Source organism: Penicillium psychrofluorescens (assembly GCF_964197705.1).
Source record: "Penicillium psychrofluorescens genome assembly, chromosome: 5".
NCBI classification, from domain to species: domain Eukaryota; kingdom Fungi; phylum Ascomycota; class Eurotiomycetes; order Eurotiales; family Aspergillaceae; genus Penicillium; species Penicillium psychrofluorescens.
The window spans coordinates 21,565-42,457 of NC_133443.1; the positions used below are offsets into that span (position 1 = coordinate 21,565).

General features: G+C 47.3%; 6 protein-coding genes across 6 annotated transcripts; 2 read left to right on the forward strand and 4 right to left on the reverse strand.

The window, feature by feature from the left end:
• Positions 1-902: 902 nt before the first annotated feature.
• Positions 903-1,551, forward strand: PFLUO_LOCUS7284 (uncharacterized protein; the record flags this gene model as incomplete). Its single annotated transcript, XM_073784912.1, has 2 exons — positions 903-1,073; positions 1,201-1,551. 2 exons carry the CDS (start codon positions 903-905, stop codon positions 1,549-1,551), a joined length of 522 nt encoding a protein of 173 aa, XP_073641319.1.
• A 668-nt stretch (positions 1,552-2,219) lies between these two features.
• Positions 2,220-3,155, reverse strand: PFLUO_LOCUS7285 (uncharacterized protein; the record flags this gene model as incomplete). Its single annotated transcript, XM_073784913.1, has 4 exons — positions 2,220-2,356; positions 2,413-2,856; positions 2,996-3,083; positions 3,138-3,155. 4 exons carry the CDS (start codon positions 3,153-3,155, stop codon positions 2,220-2,222), a joined length of 687 nt encoding a protein of 228 aa, XP_073641320.1.
• Positions 3,156-10,403: 7,248 nt separating this feature from the next.
• Positions 10,404-12,225, reverse strand: PFLUO_LOCUS7286 (uncharacterized protein; the record flags this gene model as incomplete). Its single annotated transcript, XM_073784914.1, has 6 exons — positions 10,404-10,484; positions 10,565-10,638; positions 10,717-10,737; positions 10,833-12,072; positions 12,122-12,153; positions 12,210-12,225. The coding sequence occupies 6 exons, from the start codon at positions 12,223-12,225 to the stop codon at positions 10,404-10,406; spliced, it is 1,464 nt and encodes a 487-aa protein (XP_073641321.1).
• Positions 12,226-13,204: 979 nt separating this feature from the next.
• Positions 13,205-14,269, reverse strand: PFLUO_LOCUS7287 (uncharacterized protein; the record flags this gene model as incomplete). Its single annotated transcript, XM_073784915.1, has 1 exon — positions 13,205-14,269. The coding sequence occupies one exon, from the start codon at positions 14,267-14,269 to the stop codon at positions 13,205-13,207; it is 1,065 nt and encodes a 354-aa protein (XP_073641322.1).
• A 942-nt stretch (positions 14,270-15,211) lies between these two features.
• On the reverse strand, positions 15,212-15,736 carry PFLUO_LOCUS7288 (uncharacterized protein; the record flags this gene model as incomplete). The annotated part of the gene is made up of 1 exon (XM_073784916.1): positions 15,212-15,736. One exon carries the CDS (start codon positions 15,734-15,736, stop codon positions 15,212-15,214), a length of 525 nt encoding a protein of 174 aa, XP_073641323.1.
• A 479-nt stretch (positions 15,737-16,215) lies between these two features.
• PFLUO_LOCUS7289 (putative secondary metabolism biosynthetic enzyme) lies at positions 16,216-17,757 on the forward strand (the record flags this gene model as incomplete). Its single annotated transcript, XM_073784917.1, has 3 exons — positions 16,216-16,971; positions 17,023-17,217; positions 17,269-17,757. 3 exons carry the CDS (start codon positions 16,216-16,218, stop codon positions 17,755-17,757), a joined length of 1,440 nt encoding a protein of 479 aa, XP_073641324.1.
• Positions 17,758-20,893: the final 3,136 nt, after the last annotated feature.

The following is a 20,893-nucleotide window of genomic DNA, read 5'->3' on the forward strand; positions in this document are numbered from 1 at the left end:
ATCTACCCCTAGACTATTAATAGTAGGGGAAATGGCTAATATTCTATTATAGGAGCGCTATAATCAGACTATTAGTAAGAATTAGGCTACTAACTATATAAAGCGCTATCTAGAGTTAGAATCGCGCTTTTCTCATCGATATAGTTACAAAAGAGCTTTATACGAAGATCTACGCATTATTATGCCTTAGTTTGAGCTTATACGACGTATAATCGACGAAAATGGTATTCAACCTAAGGATATCTACAATTTCGACGAAATAGGCTTCGTAATAGGCCTAATTGCGACTACTAGGGTTATTATAAGAGCTGATTACTATGGTTAGAGGTCTATAAAATAACTAGAGAATTATGAATAGGTTATATCGATTAAATATGTGAATGCGATAGGATTTATACTCCCTATAACTATCATCTTTAAAGCTAAAACCTACTACTATAAGGCTTAGTATGATGGCCTACCTAGCGATTAGAGAATCGAAATCAGCGATAATAGTTGGACTATAGACTAAATTAGGCTTTAATGGCTATAAAAACAATTTATCCCTATGACTACTAGTCGTATAAAGGGTAAATATCAACTACTCATTATGGATGGTTATAGTAGTCATTTAGCAGCCGATTTTAATAAATCGTATGCTAAAAAGGATATTATTGCAATTTGTATGCCTCCGCATTCGTCGTATCTATTATTGCCCTTAGATATAGGCTGTTTTACCCCCCTAAAGCGCGCATATAGGGGGCTGATTAAGGCTAAAGCGCGATGCAATATCAACCATATCGATAAGCTTGACTTCCTTAAAGCATTCCTATAGACTCGCGAAATGCATCACTGACGAGCTAGCTCGGCTGGTCGAGGCGCAGCAGCGCGAGGTCGTTGTCGTGGCGCACTCGTACGGCGGGATGGTGGCCAACGAGGGTGTCGAGGAGAGGTTCGCGAGGGAGCAGAGGAGACGGGCGGGGAGCAACGGCGGCGTACTGAGGATCGTGTACATGGCGGCGTTTCTGGTGGACGTTGGGGAGTGCTTGGCTTCTCCGTTTGGGGGCACGCTGCCGCCCTTTATTCCCACCGATGTAAGTGCCATCCCACCCATGTTTGTATGCCGGACCACCAGCCATGATCTTTTTGTCTCTTGGAGACAACTTTTCTTGATGGCTGGCACAAACCCTAACAAGACTTCTAGTGCTAACTACTTTATAGGACCAAGACATGTGCATCATGCTCGACCCGCAAACCCGCTTCTACCACGACCTCCCCAAGCCCGAGCAGGACCACTGGGCTTCCGAGCTGCGCCGCAGCCCCGTCTCGACGCAGTACACGGCGCTCACACACGCCGCGTACCTCTGTCATCCGACGTCGTACATTGTCACATCAGAGGACCAGGGCCTCCCCCAGGTGATCCAGAGAAAGATGGTGCAGGACATGTGTGACAAGTACGGCATCACGATCCCGACTACAACGCTTCAGGCGAGCCACTCCCCGTTTCTAAGCATGCCGGAGGAGTTGCTGGATGCGGTGAAGAGGTTCATTGCAGCGGATGGGCGGCTATGAGGGCTCTTGGTCGGGGTTGAGAGCCCGATAGTTGGGCGTGGGTCCTTTCATTGGTCCTAGGGCCATTATTCCGAGGCAATTCTTCCTTGCTAGGACTTGCTCAGATGTTGTGACCAGCCTAATGAGCGCTGCTAAGGCGACTATGTCTAGCACGTGATATAGGTTCTATAGATAGTTTAGACTCTTTTTGTTTCTTTCTCTTCTTCTTCTTTCCCTTCTCTAACTTAGAAGTCCCATCGATCATAGTACTTAGACTAAATACTATCTCCATCGTTGTTTTCTCTCCTAATAGACTACCTAGTCATACTAGGGACCATACTATAACAGCGCCTTATAGAACCTCTCTTAAGTTTTTGGGCTATAGCGTTTCTATTAGAGCTAGGAAATATTAAGAGCCTTAGCCTCCTAGAGGTAGTATTCTAGTATACTAGAACCATAGTTAGGACCTAATTCTATGGCTTTTCGTCCCTATAGCGCCTTGACGTTTAGGAACGTCATTCTTCACCTGACCAATAGGTGACTATCTTAATAAGTTGCTCTTTACAATTTCGAGTTGTACATTACAGATTAACATTGACAGAGAATTGAACATCAATCACAAGTTAAATCACAGAAGCCCATCTTGATACAAAACAAAACAGCCGTGGAACGGATATGCACGAATATCCTTACTGGCTAGGCTGCTTACCATGACGCGGATGAGCAACCTTCGTCAGACCTTCCTTCATCTTCGACATGACACCCTGCTTTTCATTGTTTCCAGAAGATTCCTCTCTATCCTTTGGAGAGGCACCGGTCTCACCCTCTACGCTATCATTAGCACTGCGTATAATCGGATATTCAAAAAGAAGGTTGACTCACTCGACTCAGTACGCTGTTCATTCTTCGTTTCCTTCTTGCCCTCCTTCTCAAACTCAGCGGCCGCGTGCGGTGCCGGACCTTGAGGCCCCTTTAGCGCCTCCTTACTAACGCCGTGATCTTCCATGATCACAGCGGTCCCGCGACGGCCCTCATGTCTCTGTTCCTGGGCATCCCCATCGCCCTCGGTATTATCGGTATCGCGCTGCTTCTTACCCTCATCCTTGGTGCCAACATTGGTATCTTCGGTAGACTTGGATAAGCCGGCGGGAGCGGTGTTCGACGAGCCCGCAGCGGTGGTGGAAGCCATATCCGCAGTAGCGGTAGTAGAGGGCTTAGCGTAAGTAGAGCTAGCGGTTGACTGGGGCACCTTCGTTAGGGGCTGGCCGTCCAGCTTAGGTTCCTGTGATGCGGTATTACCATCCGCGGCAGGGGTGTCGGTTTGTTCTATGGATCCGAGACTCATCAGCTGGTTGCGTTCATGGTACGGCTCCTATTCAGTCCGTGGCCTACAAGCCGGCTGTTCATCCAGAAATTCTAGACCATATAGTGCGCTCCACGGGACAGGAATCCAAGATGGACTTACCGTCCCGGTTGCCGGCCTCGTACGGGTCATTGGCGGCACCTTTGCTCTGGACGCCGGAGATGGGCTCGTCGTGCGATTGCTCGGTCTTCTGTCACTGGACATCAGTGTCATCCCAGATGAAGTGCGAGGCCGTCTTGATCACTTTGTTAACTGCCTCCATATTTTCTGAAAATATTAGGTGGTCGGTGGTAAGTGGTGGTAAAGGGTAAGGTATGTTATGAGGAACAAGTTAGAGAGCGGGGAAGGGGAAAGTAAATTGATGAGTGCAGGTAGGAGGATCCTTGCGTCAATATAGTATCGGACTAAATGGGTGGAAGCAATAATGAGAACGACTTCTACGAAGGTTTTGAAGCCGAGCTTTTTTAAGCCCCCGCTAATTAACTACGTCAGTGGAACTTCCAGGGAGCTGAATGGACGGTGTCTCACGATGGGGCCGAGAACGTGGGACTGCTAATCATGACATCATCCGATGCCATGTCACGTGCTGAGTTCGTGGCTGGACCGGGCGGATGTAGAAAGTGTAAGTATCGGGATTCCATGGTGGATTTGTAAAAGTTCTGCAGCACTAAATTGAGCAGTGGGTAGGCAGTAGATTGGAGGGAACTGTAGAACAAAAATGGACTTTTTCGTCGGCTTTCGACTTAAAAATATTTAGATACCTTTAAATTTTAATAAATAATTAAAGGTAGGCTTAGCGTCCTATATATATGATCTTAAAAGAGTTAAGCAACAAATAGGAAAATAAAATAGGTAGAACGCTTAACACCTATTTAAGGTATAGCGCGACCTTAGCTAAGGCTTTCTAGCCCTATAGAAGTCACAATTTTAAACCACGATAGCACTACAACTACTTATTCAAACTACGCATATACTGTACCGTTATATGGCCCTTATCAAGCTCTCTATTCACCTACATGAAGATATCTAAACATTATAAAGGTTGAAGGGTGACCCAATTCCCGACTTTTGCTATATAGAAGGATGCATCGTGTTCGCCGACGTCCACCGTTATTCGAGTTTGGGGTATATCACTTTTTGCAAGCCGAGAGTCGTTTTGGTACTGAATAGCATGTGTGTTGGCTGTTTCAGTATCCTATATTCAGAGAGAAGTCGCAACCGTTGAAAATTCACAGTATCATCAATATTGCAGTAGGTATCTATAGATCCATCACTCGATCAGCGCTTAGTTGATATCCTCCATCCCCTAGGTATAAGAGTCCTTCATATTTCCATGTACGAACTACACCTAGGTTACTCTTCATTTCCGGTACCGCATCCGGGTTACCTTAGTCTTTCTAATCATTTTCTGTAACTGAAAAATCCCATAGAGAAGGGCCTCAAAAGTTGGCGGGCAGCCCGGAACATAGATATCAACAGGATCAATCCCGTCAACGCCTCTCACAACACTATAGATGTAATGATAATAATCTCCACCATTCGTACAACTACTAATACTGATGACCCAGCGCGGCTCAGGCATCTGGTCATAGACTTGACGTAGTGCCGGTCCCATCTTGTTCGTGACCGTGGCTGCTACGATCAAGACGTCCGATTGCTGGGGCGAAGCACGGAAGATAATGCCCAGACGGTCTTGGTCGTAGCGGGGCAAGGAGGTGTGCATAATTTCGAGGGCGCAGCAGGCAAGGCCGAAGCTCATCGGCCAGAGAGAGCCTTGGCGAGCCCGGTTAGCAACGCTACCTACTTTAGTCCTAGAAATAAAGAGACGTGTAAGAATATGAGGTCTCGGTGGAAAAATGTTCCCTTCACTCACAGAGCATATTCAAGAACAGTGTTGTTTTTCCCTTGGCCGAGAGGTGCTGCCCCAGTGCGTAGCTGACCCGTTCGAGGAGATGGTGGGCTTGACACACGCTCTACATCTTGAGATATCTTCCGGGAGACGTTTGGTATCAAGAGTTTTAAAATCTGGGATATTATCTTTTGCACTAGCAGTGCACTTGATGCTCTGAGACGAGTAGCATAGAAGCCGGCTTATAAATAAATAAAAAGGTTAGCAAGTTCTATTGCTTTATTGAAAGATTGAGATTTTACCATGATCACTCCTTGAAGTTGAAAAAAATCCGTATTTAGGAGAGTGAGTTGTTTTTTTTAACTATCACCTCGATTGCAGAAGGCCTCTGATTTGGTTTTATTGCGCATCAGTGATACATATTCCCCAGATCTTTTCACCATGTCAGAAACGGAGATTGTCGAGCGAAATTGTAAGTATACTTGAGAATTTACTATATCTACCTATGGACTGTTGTGGATTTTCTCATAAACCAAGTCAATCTCTCGTAGGATATCTTCCTTTATGGACTGCTTTGCCCAATGTATTTCAATAGCATGTTTTGCCAGAACAGCAATATCTGTGTCTCTAAAGCCACACAAGTGTTTTGCAAGTAACCAATTATGCAGGATCCAGCAATCTTCCATATATGCTGGGTCATCGCTGTTGATCGATAATTTGATTCCTGCATCGTACAGAACACGAATATTAGGTCCAATTTCTGCATGTGACTGGTGTCGTAGATGAGCCCATGAGCAAATCGTCAGGCCCACGTCACGCTTCAGAATCAAGTCCATCAAGCTCTGTTTATCCGGAGCGTGGTCAATGTGGTCAAGTCCCTTGCCTGCGACTACAGATGCGCAATCTCTAATATGCTCGTAGGTATCCTCTTGATTCACGTCGGGCAGGTGAAAAAACCCCTTCCAAAAGTGACGGAGGTCGTTTATACTCGGCTGAATAAGTCTAATTCCAATAATAATGTCGTAGTATGGTAGCGCTGCTTTGTAATGTTCCATGGCAGACTCTGGGAAGAGATCACGGAGGAAGCACATGGTCCATGCTGATTTGACCTATTCTAAGCGGCGAGTAAGATAATATCGACTACTGAGGGTGATAAAAAATACCCTTCTGACTAGGAGGATGGACCACATACATTCAGTTCTTTCTCCGCTTTTATTGAGACTTCCCTAAAACCAGTCATCATGTCTTCCCAGGGAATTCCACGACTGGTGTGACCTTGGGGACCAAAAAAGGGTTCACAGTAGCGAACAGTCATCGAGGAGGCATGCTCAAAGTAATTCATGGCTAGAGGACGAACCTATCGTCGATAGCGAACAGGTCCTCTCTCAGCCTCTCTCGCTGCTCATCTGAAAGGCCATTGTTGGCAAGATCAAATGGCCGAATCTCAAAAACTTGAGACTTCCAGCCAGCAGGGAATCAACGACGAAGTATTTATGTAGCACTTATGGACGATGTTTGATACTTCACTTTTCCCGAATACAGCGCTAATACGATCTAAACGGAAACATAAACGTACGTGTAGATGTTGCTGCTGCAGCGGTAAATATGCCGACTCCACATGGTCGTCAGGTCCAGTCCCAAACAGGTCACAAATCCAGTCCCTGCGCTCCACTCGTATAAAATTCTCCCATACTGGGTCGCAATGATTTCCTTTATCCATGCTGTACAAATGAGTCAACAAGGTCGGTATAGGAGGAAATATGACTAAGATTCCTAGTCGATGATGTATGAGTAGGGCAAATCCAGCAAAAGGGGCAGAAGAGAACAAAGGCAGGACAGGAGAGGGGGAAAGCTAAAGGAGTAGGTCTTAAGATGTCGAAGGTGGGACGGCCTAAGCAGAGCTGAGATCTTGAACTATAATGCACTGTAGGCCGCTACTTACTTTGCATAGCTCGTTGATGATCAATAGCGGGGTGTGTGACATAGTGTCAGAACATATAAAAAATTTCATCGGTCTCTATAATTAATTACGGTACTGGAGCGAGTGTTGAAATCGATTGGCCTAGTACCACTACCATCCCTGCATACTCTCTCTGGTGAGTTTACTTCCCAAGCGACCCGCTCACCTAATGCGGTCGCGCCCTAACGCGTCAACTTCCTATATAGAGGCAAATCGACTAGGTTATCAAAGCGACCCAATTTTCGATGCACAATACAACAATTCTTCGCCAGCAAGTCCATGATTTAAGCGCTGTAAATGAGACAAAAGCTCGCGAGCTGATAGTACTAAATCCCAAATATGATCCGAATCACGGAATTAAAAAATAAGGAAACCGCCGTAAGCGACAACGCCAGGAGTACTTATCGTCGTGAGAATAGCGCATGAATCTTATCATACCTCCTACCACAGGTAATTACTTGAGAGTCGTTCAGTAAAGTATCTGGCAACAGTTCTCGGAAGCTAGACATAAACCCCATGTATCAAAATAAGGGTGGCTTTGTTGTGAGATTGAAGTGTCGCTCCTTTAGTAGGCCTTCAAACCCGATCTAACGCGTTCGAGAGGTCTCGTCGCCGCTGCGGATATGAAGCAGATGCCTTTCAAGACATGTTCTGTGGAAATCGAGTGGGTTGTGTTATCATGGAAATGTACTGATCATGATACACGGTCGGAGGCCGTACGCAGCAGTCGATGGTATTTATGGGATCTCAGGGAACAAAAGGTGTTTTTAAGGGAGCCCCTCTCCAGGAGGGTGACTGGAACGGGGATCGCAGCGATCGCATCATGAGTGAGAACAGGAACGCCGAGACTCAGCAAAGGCAGCCGTTCTTGGCCTCCCATTCACCGTCTTATTATTATATGCAGTTAGAGTACTATGGGGGACTTATTTTTGAATTGCGCGGGCAGGACAGTCCTTTTGCTATTCAAAACGCAAGCCAGGGGAGGTGAGTCTGTTACAGTTTCAAATATATGCTCAGAATAAGACATTTTGTTCACTTCTTTCAATGTCTAGTAAGAGGACGCATGCTATACCCTTCAGGCCATATCTTTCAGGCCAAATGGGATGGCATCCGTTGGCACTAAAACACACCTACTATCTCCGACCTACATTTGCAGTCCAGGCGCGTACCATTGGGGCCTATTAGGTTGCCGCCGCCATTTGGAGTCTGCAAGCAACCCCAAGTGACTGCGACAGTCTTTCCCGAGGCGCATATTTTGCGAAGGGGTTACGCCATTGGATAGGAGCAATATGGCGCAGTACCAGATACCTAGGTAATCTGAACTGGATATCTTTCTCTAAGCGCAGTACCGAGCTTATATATCAATACAGGAACTGGAGTCAGGCCAAGAGCAATAAACCCGAGCAGAGAGTTTCCCCACCCAAGCCCCAAAGCTGAATACATACTAGGCCCTGCAAGAGGTAGGAATGCGCCGAACAAGCACCTCATAGCCGTCAGCCCAGCCACAGCAGATGCAGCGAATGCCCCGGACGCATCAATGAAGTATGTTTGAATTGGTGCAAATATGCCAATTAAACCGAATCCAAAGGGAAAAAGCCCAATGATAGGAACAATCCAATGCACATGCTTGTCTGCAGTCCATCCGTACCAGAAGAAGCTGATGGGAATGAGTGGAGCAAAAAATAGGCAGGGAGCAAGCCGCATTTCGGGCTTGTAAATCCCATTATTTGCGTTTGTTAAGCGAATGACGGTCGGATCCGAGATTTTCGCCACGACGAAATTTCCGGAGCAAAATCCAACTCCTATTCCCAGGTATGCGAGACCACATAGCTCAATTGGCCAGCCGTAGCTGTGCGTAAACAGCGCGGTCGTAGTGGTGAAAATGAGATAAAGTAGACCGAAAACGAAGGACATGTAAAGGGCGAGTAGGAATAATATCGGAGAAGACAAAATCTTAACTGGTCGCGTCATGCTTTGTACAACAAGTGTTGGCGTTTTAGGAGGATAAAGGCTTTTAAAATGCTCCTGACCTGGCTCTTTGCGTAGAGCCTCCGTTTTCCGATGGATCAACACAGATGAGTTTGTTTCCTGCCCGACAACAAAATTGACACAGGTCGTCACTCCACAGGTTATAAGCAGAACCCAGTATACCCATCTCCAGCCTGCACGCTGTGAGATAAAACCACCGAGGAGAGGACCAATTATTGGACCAATGAGTGGCCCAAATGTGAACATTGCATTTGCTTTTCCACGCTGGTGAACGGGGAAGAGATCGGCAATGATTCCGCCGCCAACACTTAAGCATGCAGACCCGCCGACTCCGGCTAGGAATCGGAAGATGATCAGACTAGCAATATTTGGTGCCAAGGCACACCCAGTCTGCCATAACGTGAAGAAAACATCCATGACGTTCAAGACATATTGACGCCCGTAGATCTCGCTTAGTGGGGACAAAACTAGTGGACCGACCTTCGTGAGCAATTAGCAAAAATAAGGTTGTCAGTTGTTGGTATTAAAGAAGAACCCACTGCAAATCCAAGGACAAACACGCTAACAGAAAATGAGGCAAGAGTGGTCGAAGTCACGCCGAAATCGGCATCCATCAATGATGTACCAGGGGCAGGAATGGAGGAAGCCAATGGACTAGACAAACTGTTAAAACTTTAACGATAGGGTTTTCAACTAAAAATATACCTCAAAAATGTGATAACGCTGGCCATTCCCAATATAATCCATTTGCGCTTTTCTGGAAAGTTCCTAAGGAAAGTGAGAATTAGATTCACTACTCCGTGCCGCGTGCTAGAAATCCACATACTGTGGATTGTAGGGATCTTCCTCAGAGTCCCAGCCCACAAGGCCTTTTTCATAGTCTGATATCTTGCCATTCTGTTGCACCGGAGGTTTCAGTTCGTCCCTGCTCGAGGATTCGAGATCTTTATTCATGGCGGACGTGAAGTCAAGGTGACGCCGCTCTAAAACCTGGATATGAAGAAGAAAAAGGCGAAACGATTCCCTTATGGTGGGATTTTGCTGCCTAAGTATGTTTGCAAGGAATGCTGGTCGAACTTTTGCAATATTTTACCTCCGTCGATGTGCACTATCTCTCGGCGTCCGAAATAGAGCGATTTAGGGAGTGATTCGGAGATGTATTCGGAGATGTATTCGGAGATGTAATATTACACCGATACTAATGCATTACTAAGAGGGACTCGGTATGAAATCGTTAGTTTGATACAAGAGTGCGGCCCGTCGGAGATCACCTCGGAACACACTTTTTGCCGAGAATAACAGTGCAAGCCTTACTTTACCTTGCATTTACTGTGAGCATTGCTTAAGTCTCCACGTGTCTACGTGGATGAACGTGCAATCGTTCGAATCCTGCAATATGCCCACCCGCTGTTCAGTTTGAAATTTATTGAAATAGTAAAGTTTAACATATGGCGAGCAGAATCACCGATACGATTACATCTGAGCGGATCCGAATTGAGCCTCAGCTCCACTATTTGGCCAAGGTCTCAAATACCTGGAGAGAAGGGCAGACGATGTGAACGAGAGCCTACCTGTGGCACTACGTAAAATCCAACATTAATAGTTTAACGCAGATGTTGTGATACAACTTTGGAATGTCATTCTTATTATTGGCTCTAGAATACATATCTTGGACAAGCGATACTCCCGAGGCATTGCTCGGGCTATCAATGTTAGTTGGTGAACCACATTTGAGCATTCGCTTGCAAATGGGGACTGATGCCTTGTTGCTGCATTTGATTGTCCCATTGGGTCTGTTCATTCACAGGTTAAAATCCACAAGAACACATGAACAAAATCTACACAGTATTCTGATCTTAAGAGAAAAACTCACCCAATCAATTCCACCATTGAGATCGACTATATCGGCAAAGATATCCGTCGATAACGGCGACATGTTCTTCATATCTGTAGTGGTGTCAAGTGGGAGGTCATTGTTTGCGGAAGTAGAGGAATTAGATGGATATGTGGCGCTGACTGTGTTACCTGTGCTAGGAGGTTCGGTGTCTGCATTCCTTAGTGAGCACTAAACCAATAGTTCACCAGAAATGGGAAGAAAACCAGATGGAAAAGTAGGCGTATACTGGGAATACGGGACTCACGAGATGATTCGACTAATTCTGAGTTGCTGTTGTCATCAAAAGGCGCCGTGGTGCGCTGCTTTTTCACCCTCTTGAGCACAACTTTCACAATATCAGAGACCACGCCGGCTTCATGTGTTTCGCCGCTCCACTCAGTCCAGATCATATAAGACTCCTCTAAGGCCTTTAGCAATTCCACCGGATCCCCGTATGAATCCAGATCGACACCCAGAGGTACATTTTGCCCTGATCTATTCTGCGGGTGCACCCCAAGACAGATAATAATGGCAGCAAGAAGAAAGTCGTACGTGGCAGCACAGATCACTTTCCACTTGTATCCATACAGGAACCCGCCTGGTCGGCATTCGTGGTAGATATATGACTGGTGGTGAATGATTCTCAATGATGCGTCAATACATCTTCTGTACGATGTAGATTGCGTATTCATAAATCGTCGGTGTAATGAGCAACGAGCCTTTTGGAAAAGCAGATCGAGCATCAGGCGTTGCAACAGCGCTGTTGGGGTTTCCGTAATAGAGTATCCATGGTGAGCTTTCAAGGAAGAAGGAACCGAGTCGTATTGCTCATCCAGAGATTGGTCGATTTGAATGACGATGTCGTAAGATAGTGGACGGATGGACACAGCCCGATCTTGGATTTTCCCAAGGACTCTTAATATTCCTGCTCTCACGATTACATGACACAGTATGCTGTCATCTTCAGCTCGCGGCGGAGGGAGTTCGGTCATTTCTGTGGTCAAATCACTATCGCGCAGAACACGAGGAAGCTCGGTATCTGTTTCAATCTCGTTGATCATCCGAGGAAGTCCCACTTCGAACGACATGAGAATATCAAACTGAAGTATCAGAAGCCATACCCGTCGTCTATATTCGCCAGTGAAAGCGGAAATCCCCTGGAAATGCAAAGAATCCCGATGATAGCCTGCTCTCATGGCAACACGAATGATTGTCGTGAATACCAGGTACTTTGCGAATTGATTCTCCTGGCGATCAATATGTTGACTAAAGAAGTATAGAAGTAGCGCTTCAACTGTGTTGACAGTGGGCTTGGTATAGTCTGATAGCACGAGACACTGGGCGCTCCTGTGGCGGAAGAGAGAGATTTCTTCCCGTGACTGGGAAGTGCCATCCTTTGGGTCACTGGAAAAGGTCGAGTGACATGAGGCAATAGACATCATACTGTACAGAATGCTGAGCCAGTTCAGGGAGACACTGGATGGATCGTCCCAAAAGCAACTATACTGGTATTCGGGTGAGTGCACCGTCAATTGGCCCTGGATTATCACTTACTTCATCTTCAAACGTGGGCGCATGAGTGATCACTGCCGTTGTCAGCCAAACGCCGTTTTGACGCCCTGTAGGCGAAAGCGATACATACATCTGAAGAAGTCCATGGTGTTGAAATAGCGAGAAATGAGACGATCAGCGACAGTCCTTGATGGCACAGAACGCAAAAGTTCCTCAAGAGTCACAGTGCTGTGTGTTCCCATCAACAGGTCAGGCGACCTGGGCGACCTGTCAACTTGGGGTTGCTCTAGCGTTGGCCGTCTAATTTCTTGTGCACACCCAAACTTGGGTCCGGAAACAGGCGTCAGTATGTGAATAGATAGTGATTTCCAATATGATGTGAAAACTCACATCACCCGCAATGACAGCCCAATGTTCGGCTCCGACGTAGTTGGTTTCGCCCTGTTGGGTTCGAATACGCCCGACGGAGCCTTCCGAGGACCGAACTTCTCTAGCCGGCGAGGGAGTGCAGGGCAGCTGCGTCACTTCTTGCCGGTCAACAAGAGACCCGATGATTCTCTCCAGGTACCTGACCCGGTCCTGCACAGGGTCGAAGCGATGTTGTTGGGGTCGTTTAGTTATCTTTGGGGTATACCTGCAATCGGAAGATCTTCCCTTTGCCACGCACATCTCACATGGTTGATTCCGATCACATTTCACTCTATCCCAGTCGTTAGAAGACAGTTCCTTTTGATTTGGGCCGTGTTAGCCACGTCAGGAAAAGGGTGCTGACTTTCGGTGCCGGCATGGAATGCACGACACTGGATGTCTTTTGGTTCGCTCCACTGGCCCCAGTTCGGCCATGACGGCTATATGTGAAAAATCAAGCCTGGCTAAGGCGTAATCTTAATGAAGGTACCTCCTTACAGTCGTATAGTGGCAGTAGAAGAAAAAGTGTGAGTTAGAAGGTAATATGAAGTTCTAGTTCAACGAAGAAGAAGTGACATTTTAGGAAATGTACAAACTAGAGAAAGGAAGAAGAGGAAAGAAGAAGGGAAACAGACAAACTGAATACAGGAGTGTAACAAACAGTGCAAACGTGATCACGTGGTCATAACCTGCCGATTATTGGTCGTGGTTGTGTTTTCAATTGCCCGACTGATCTTGCTCCCATTTTTTCACAATCTGGGGTATATCCACATTGAATAACCAAGAGGAGTCAATACTTTCCGCATTTTCTCCCGTCCAACCTGGCCGTCTTCGAGCGCTGATCTCTCTAGCCAACTCGATCACACGGTCAATCCTCTGCTGACGCATGTCCTGCCACCAATCTAAGCTGTTCCTCAACTGAACCTTTTTCTTCCGGATTGCTGCTAAAATCAAAGACAGCGAGAGCACGTCTTCAAGCCCTTGGTTCAGTCCTTGGCCGCCCGTTGGCGGAATGGCATGTGCTGCGTCGCCTATGACAAGGACTTTTCCTCGCTTCGAGGACCACTGGTTTAACTTTGGAACGGTGTAAAAAGGCCAGATTGAGAATGTCTCCAATGGTGCCGCATTAATTGCAGTTTGCACAACCATATTCCAGGAGTTACCCGCTAACATAATGTCGCGAAGTCTTTCTTTGTCCTTCTCAAACTCATCCCAGCCTTCTCTGGATCGCTCATCGGTCGGCCAGTTGATGGCTATCATGACCTCACTCCCATCGCGATTCTGTGGGGCAATGTGTACTGCCCCTGCTGACCCGTGAACTGAAACTGGCATCTCTGTCTTGTACGCGTCGAAGGGAAATTTGACAGCCGTGACTGGAGCTGTGCAAAAAATTGCCACCATTTTTGACCAGACTGGTTGAATTTCGGGACATAAATAGCCTCTGACGGCGCTATGAATGCCGTCTGCACCGATGAGAATATTTGTGGTCTGCTGGCTCCCATCCACGAATGCAAATGTAACATTCTCATCAGTTTCGCAAACGACATGAGAGAATCTCTGAGAATAGACAATAGAAATTCCGGTTTCTTGGACCTTTTCTCGGAGTGTGCTTAGAATATCTTGTCGATAGACACGGAACGAGTCGTGCCCGTACAATTTACGGTTGCCCACTTCGTAAGCGTCCAGATACTGATGCTGATTATTTCGAAAGGTGAGTTTTTGAAATCGATAGCCGTTACTGCAGATCGGATCAAGAAGTCCAACGGCATCAAGCGTCTTCATTCCGTTAGGCGACAAAGCAATAGCGCCATCCGATGAGACGTCCTCAGATCTCAGCTCATATATCGTCACCTCAAATCCGTTCTTTTTCAGAAGTAATGAAAGAGTGAGGCCACAAAGGCCCGCGCCTATTATAGCAATATTATCAAATGGCATTACTATTGTCAAGCAAGCCTGGGGTCGTTGGTTGCTTTGGTTCGTATGACAACCCCTCACGAAAAAGTTGACCACGGCGTCTCGTGGAAGTTTGCTTACTAAGGCTGTGAGGTCCGGTCGGTCTCCAGGTGCCAGTTCGGGTTCCAGCTGAGCGTGGTTCGAAAGAAGAATATGGAAATGCAAAATAAGCGTATTCGTGAGTGATTATACCAGGGAATCAGATTTATTATGATGAAAACGATGATACTCTGTCTAGCTATTATGCCTGGATTTTATAGGGGCAGCAAGCCGAAAAAAACTGCCGGAATGTGGAAATTGCACTGGACGCCTGGATTTCATGGATTAGATCAGCAGATCCCAGTAAATTACTAGGTACGTAGGGGCTGTCAGCTGACTACGTAGTGGGAAGTCCTCAGAGGTAGCCAGATTATCCTCAGAATGTCAGACATCTTCTATCTTGTGGTTTTGATCACATTCTGGCACTATCAATTGGGAAAGGAGTGGCCGATCAGACATCCACTTAATTCATCATATGATTTACTCCCATGGGTGTCACAATGTCCAAGCCAACTTGTCTGTTCCAGAGAAACTTTGGCACTTGGGCTATGCGAGTAAGGCGGTAGATGCCTCTTTGCGGGTTCACTCGCTCGACGTAGTGTGACAAGAGGGCATCAGTCTTCCCCTGTCATGGTCACGGGCTATGTATATCAATCTTCTTATGGTCTGATATTTGCTGTCCACTTTTGAGTTGAGATATATATTTGTTCTCCCTTTAGATTTGATTATTTTCTACCTCACAAACTGATCCGCAAAGCTAGCGCCCAGTCCAACATCCTCGTAATGCGTCCTCGCCGCCTGTAGCTTGCTGAAGACATCCTCGATGCCTAGAGAAACACCATCAATGTCCACATAGATATATGCGCCTGTCACATGGAACAATGTCACCATCTCCATCACTCCGTCCGGGACTTCTAGAGTATGAATGTCGCCCGGAGGTTCGAAGGCGTATCCGCCTTCCTCGGCCCACCAGTCGTGCTCAAGATAGTGCCACCGACCCCGTAGAACTGTTGCATGTACGGGACCAGTGTGTCTATGACGTGACAAAATGCCACTCTTTCTCACGCGCAGGATGTTGACAAAGTAGCCGTGCGATACATTGAAACACAACGGTCGAAACCAGACGTCTTTGGATTGAGGGACCCAGAGACGTTCGTCGCAATCTAGATCAAGGATTCCTGGAACAACAAGGTCGTCGGGCACATTGGGGAGCTTGGGGCCCCGGTATGGAGCAGTGGAATGGTCGCCTTTTTCCATTGTTTATGCAGCGTCTCAATATGTTCAGTGTTGGAATGTCAATTTTCGGACTCAATTCATAGTTAGCTTACCTCGTCTGAGAGAATGTCTTTCAAACCACAAGGATAGAAGCGTGCGCAGTAAGTAGCTAATCCATGTATCAAATAAGCCGGAGCAGACTTCAATATGTGGGGCACGCGTATCGGCTTCCCCGGTGTTACAGGCGGCGAACCCGATGGGTCTATCTGGATGGATCCACCGCAGCCTTTTCGGATTTCAAGATATTCTCCAATTTAGCTCGACACAAACTGACTTGGACGTGCGGGGAACGGCAACCCCGATAAGGTGATCCATTTGCTCGGCGTCCTCGGCGGCGATGCTATATCGGCTGGGCGCTATTGAGGTCCATACCAGACGTTCATAAGATAAGGTCATCTGCGGTCTTGTCAACAAGACAAGTCATCTCTGGGCTAGTTATTCCACCCCACTATATTTTCATCATGGCTCCCTCCGAGTTCGTTTCTCGTTCTCACATTCTCCATCGGTCCTTTTCCGACAGACCCGCCAAAGTTGTCGCAGGAGACGGCATTAGTCTCGTCTTGGAGAGCGGCAAGAAAGTTATCGATGCAAGCTGTGGCCCCTCAGTATCGTGCCTGGGTCACTCCCAACCAGAGATCACGGATGCCATCACGAATCATCTCAAGAATGACATTGCCTACGTCTATTCAGGTTCTCCGTACACAAACGGCGCGACGGAGGAATTAGCAGACATCCTATTGTCACACAAACCTGGCGGGCTGTCAAAGGCCATCTTCGTCAACTCGGGTAGTGAAGCGACGGACGCAGCTCTCAAACTAGCTGTGCAGTACTGGCACGAGCGAGGACAACCTCAACGGACACACTTTATTGCGCGAAAACAAAGTTATCACGGCAATACTATCGGAGCGCTTTGCGTATCCGGTCATGAGTCTCGCCGAGAGTTTTACAAAGACTTCATGTCTTCCAATGTGTCCTTTCTGGATCCCTGTTACGCCTACCGAATGAAGGGTAAGAGTGAATCGGACGAGGCCTTTGCCCAACGCCTTGCCCGCCAGTTTGAGGATGAAATTCTATGCGTAGGCCCGGATCGCGTTGCTGGCTTTGTCACTGAAACTGTTAGCGGGACCACGCTGGGCTGCTTGCCCGCTGTACCTGGATATTTCAAGCTTATCAGGGCCATCTGCGATAAATATGGCGTGTTATTGATCTTGGACGAGGTAAGAAACCGAAAGCGAATTTTCTGGCCCGGCAGTTAATTAAAAGCATAGATTATTTGCGGTATGGGTAAGACAGGCACCATGCATGCGTGGCAGCAGGAGGATATTCGTGGACCCGATATTCAGACCATTGGCAAGGCCCTTGGAGCAGGCTTCGTCCCTCTCTCCGGTGTATTGCTGCACCAGAAGATTTTTGATGCTTTGTCTGCTGGCTCCGGTGGATTGGCACATGGTCATACCTTCCAGGTAGCTCACCGGTTCTCTATTTGGCCATGGTGGCTAATTATGTCACATTAGGCTCACCCACTTGCTTGTGCTGCCGCCATTGCAGCTCAAAAGATCATTAAGCGCGACAACTTGGTCGAGCGGACTGCGCAGATGGGAAAGAAACTTGAAATACTGCTGCGGAGGGAGATTGGCCCTCTACCACTGGTTGGTGATATTCGTGGCCGGGGCTTGTTCTGGGCCGTGGAGTTCGTCGTTGAGAAAGACACAAAGACAGCGTTCTCGCCGAGAATCAATTTCTGCAATCATGTTGTGAAGCAGAGTTTAGAGATGGGATTGAACATTCTTGGAAATCTTGGCTATACTGGCAAATACCAGGTTGACCATGTCATTATTTGCCCGCCTTATATAGTAACAGACTGCGAGCTTGAGGAAATTGTGTCCCGTCTGAAAGCTGCAATTGTGAAGACAAGCCAGCCTTTTGTCAAGTCCGAACCCACAACAGATGTGGTAAAGCTTCAAAGGAAGGTGAAGGCTACCGAGGCTGGACTCGTTGGTTGATCTTATAAACAAAATTAATATCCTTTTGCATGCGTATAAGACAATGGAAAGGAGATCACGTTTGAGTATTACTTTTAAAAGCAATTACTAATTCAGACAACGCTCACTGCATACGAACCGCACGCCATAAAAGAACGCGAATACAGTTGATCAAACGAAGTAGTCAAAGCGATTAGAAGACAGACACCCGGCCTATAGAACTTCTAAAGATGATTATTGAGCGAGCGACTAGACAAATTTTATCTCTGCTAGGACCTTGTTATCATTGCGGTGAGATATGGCGATAACGCGTCCCATGGTCGGTGAAAAGTGCCCCACTAGGAGAGCACCGCCCGGATGCGCTTCGCTCCGCTTTCCCCGCACAGAGATTGGAGACCGAGGCGGACTTTCTCTGTCCTGGGAATCCTGTAGCAGGTTACTTTCATAATTGCGGTTAAGACTTAACCGGAAACCGCATTGATTTGTTTGATCCTCGTGAGGATTTACGCGTGAAGAATCACCGCAGATTGTCTCTCACACAGTACATCTGTTGACGGCCGGAATCGCTGCCGATGTGGCCAACTTCGCAAAGTGTAGGCCCATTACCGGCGGGCCGGACAGGCCATGCCTGCTTGCAATGCCGACATAGGTGCGTCCCACCCACTGAAGCCCTGAATTGGCCTCTAATCTCGACGATAGGAAGCAAAAATGCGGCGGTTTCACGCAAAGCATCAAATGCCGGCCATGTACCACTCGAAAGGTCAAATGTAGTTTTGAGGAAGAAGTCAAGGATCCTCGACACAATCCGTATCTTTTTCTACGAGGCTTCAAGTCGCCTTCAGTAGGTATCGATACGCGGGCTGACGAAAACACCGGCTTGGTCTCTTCGTCGGCTGCCCAGTCTTCCGGTTTGACGGATCTCGATAGAGGGAATTCGTCGCAGTCGCCGTTGGCTGTGCCACCCCGGGAGGTCAGGACTTCGTCAACAGATGAGGAGTTACCGAAGCAAATTGAACTACTCAAAGCAAGGTTAGTAGCTTCTACCTTGAGTTATCACGGCCTATTAAACGATAGATCTAGAATTGCCGACCTGGAGAAGTGGCATGTCACAACTTCATCAGATTCAGCGGGCTACATCAACACTCCACAATCCCGCTCCGCGGCTTCTCTTGGGATCCCATTTGAACTGAATCCCTCGACACATGGCAATTCATCACCACCCGTTATCTCGTGGGCTTTATTTCCTCCGTGACTTTTTCGGGGACATTATCTGATTTTTGCTCATAGTCTAAGATCAACCCAAAACCCCGATACTCCGGATTTGTCCAGCTCTCAAGGCGCTGCCATGACTGAGGGGCCTCTGAGAGCTCTTAACAGCGTTCAGTTAGAGAACCCAGTCAAGTTCGAATTACACGACCCCATTGCTCGATCAATTCTGACGGAAGGAGAGGCACATGTGATGTTCCGACTGTAAGCATCACAAGTGGCACTTTGTAGAACATAGTTAAATGATGCAGGTTTTTCTCTCATTCACACCCAAATGCCCCTTTCCTCGACGCAGGTTTGGACTCAGATGTTGATCAGGTCCGGCAGAGGAGCGTGTTACTTTTTCTCAGCATTCTTTGTATCGGCGCTCGCTTCTGGGGCGCTTCATCAAGGTCTGTACTTTCATTTCCGATTTTCACCACTGCCTAACTCCATATAGAAGTTCATGCTGGCTTCACCACAGATATCCAGAGCTTGTTCGGTTACTGGATGCAGAAGTCATGAGGGTCACGCTTCGTCCTCAGAACGATGACCAAAAACTCGAAACAATTCAAGCCCTCATGTTGTGTGCACATTGGATGCCCTTCGATACCTCGGTGGACAGTAAACATTATAAATCTCGATTTTCCGAAGCGGGAGCATGGCAGTGTCTTGGACTAGCAATCAGATGGGCGGGGTCCCTGGTTTTAAGCTGCAGCTGCTATCAGACTTTCAAATATCCTGAGACGGCAACCCGCGAAGATGCACGACGGTTCCGCACTATGATTTATCTTGTGGAAAGTGACCACTAGTAAGTATCCGAAGCTGAGTATTTTGCAGTCAAAGCTGACACCGGCAAGCCTTGCATTATCCGCTCGACGCCCATCGTATCTTGACCCCAAACCTCTTCACGACGTGCTCAATAACTTTCTCCGATGCCAATACGTCCAAACTACGGATATACGCTTAGCATCTCTGTTCCGGGTGGCCTATAGTGCCAACTTCAGTGGCTGTCGCCCGATGACCGTCGAGAGCGTCGAGGCATTCAACAAAGATGTGGAACTTATCGAAGGGAATTTTACATCTAGTCTGGGTGATCGGTCAATGGACGCTCTGAGCAAACACTTCCCCTTCACATCTCTCAGATGGTACAGACTATCTTATGCGTGTGCATTCCTAGATGTCAGCGATTCTACCCAGCGTACGGGAAAGGTATTGACGTGTGCAATTGAATGGGCCAGCCAGATCCTTTTGCACACGTCACATCCACCTTCAATAGGGGCGCCATACAAGTCTATCATCCCTGCACAGCTGGAACCTGATCCAAGCATGGTTGACATTATGTCCTTTGCCATTGACCATTACTATGTCGTTATCTCCTACGCCGCTTTCTTCCTGGTCAACAGCTGGCTGAATAACTTTGCAGACTGTGAGTTCGTCTGCATTTTGATTTTGCAAAAGACTAACTGAAGACAGTGAATCTTCGCCCACATATCCAGCAACCAGTGGAAGTTCTCGGCGATGAAGCCTCCAGCTCCCTCCTGTTCCGTCTAGTAGATGTGGCTACCCGTACACTTGAAGCAGCAAGCCCCCCTGAAGGACATCTGGCACGCCGTTATTCTACCCTGCTGCGAGGGATGACGAACATAATTCTGTCTGGAAATGCACATATGCGCGTCGCAAATGGCTATCCAGGTGGAATGTCCACAGACGCCAGTCATGCGCCAGATTCAATACAGAACAACTTGGGAGAAGATCTGTGGGAAATGTGCCAACAGGCTGGCTTTGAGGCTACGGCCTGGCCAAGTCTACTAGATGATATCTATTAGCGGAGGTCATGTAGAGACAACATCCGTATTCTAGTGCTCTCCATGGAATCAAGAGCCATTGACTCCTAGTCAAAATCATAAAA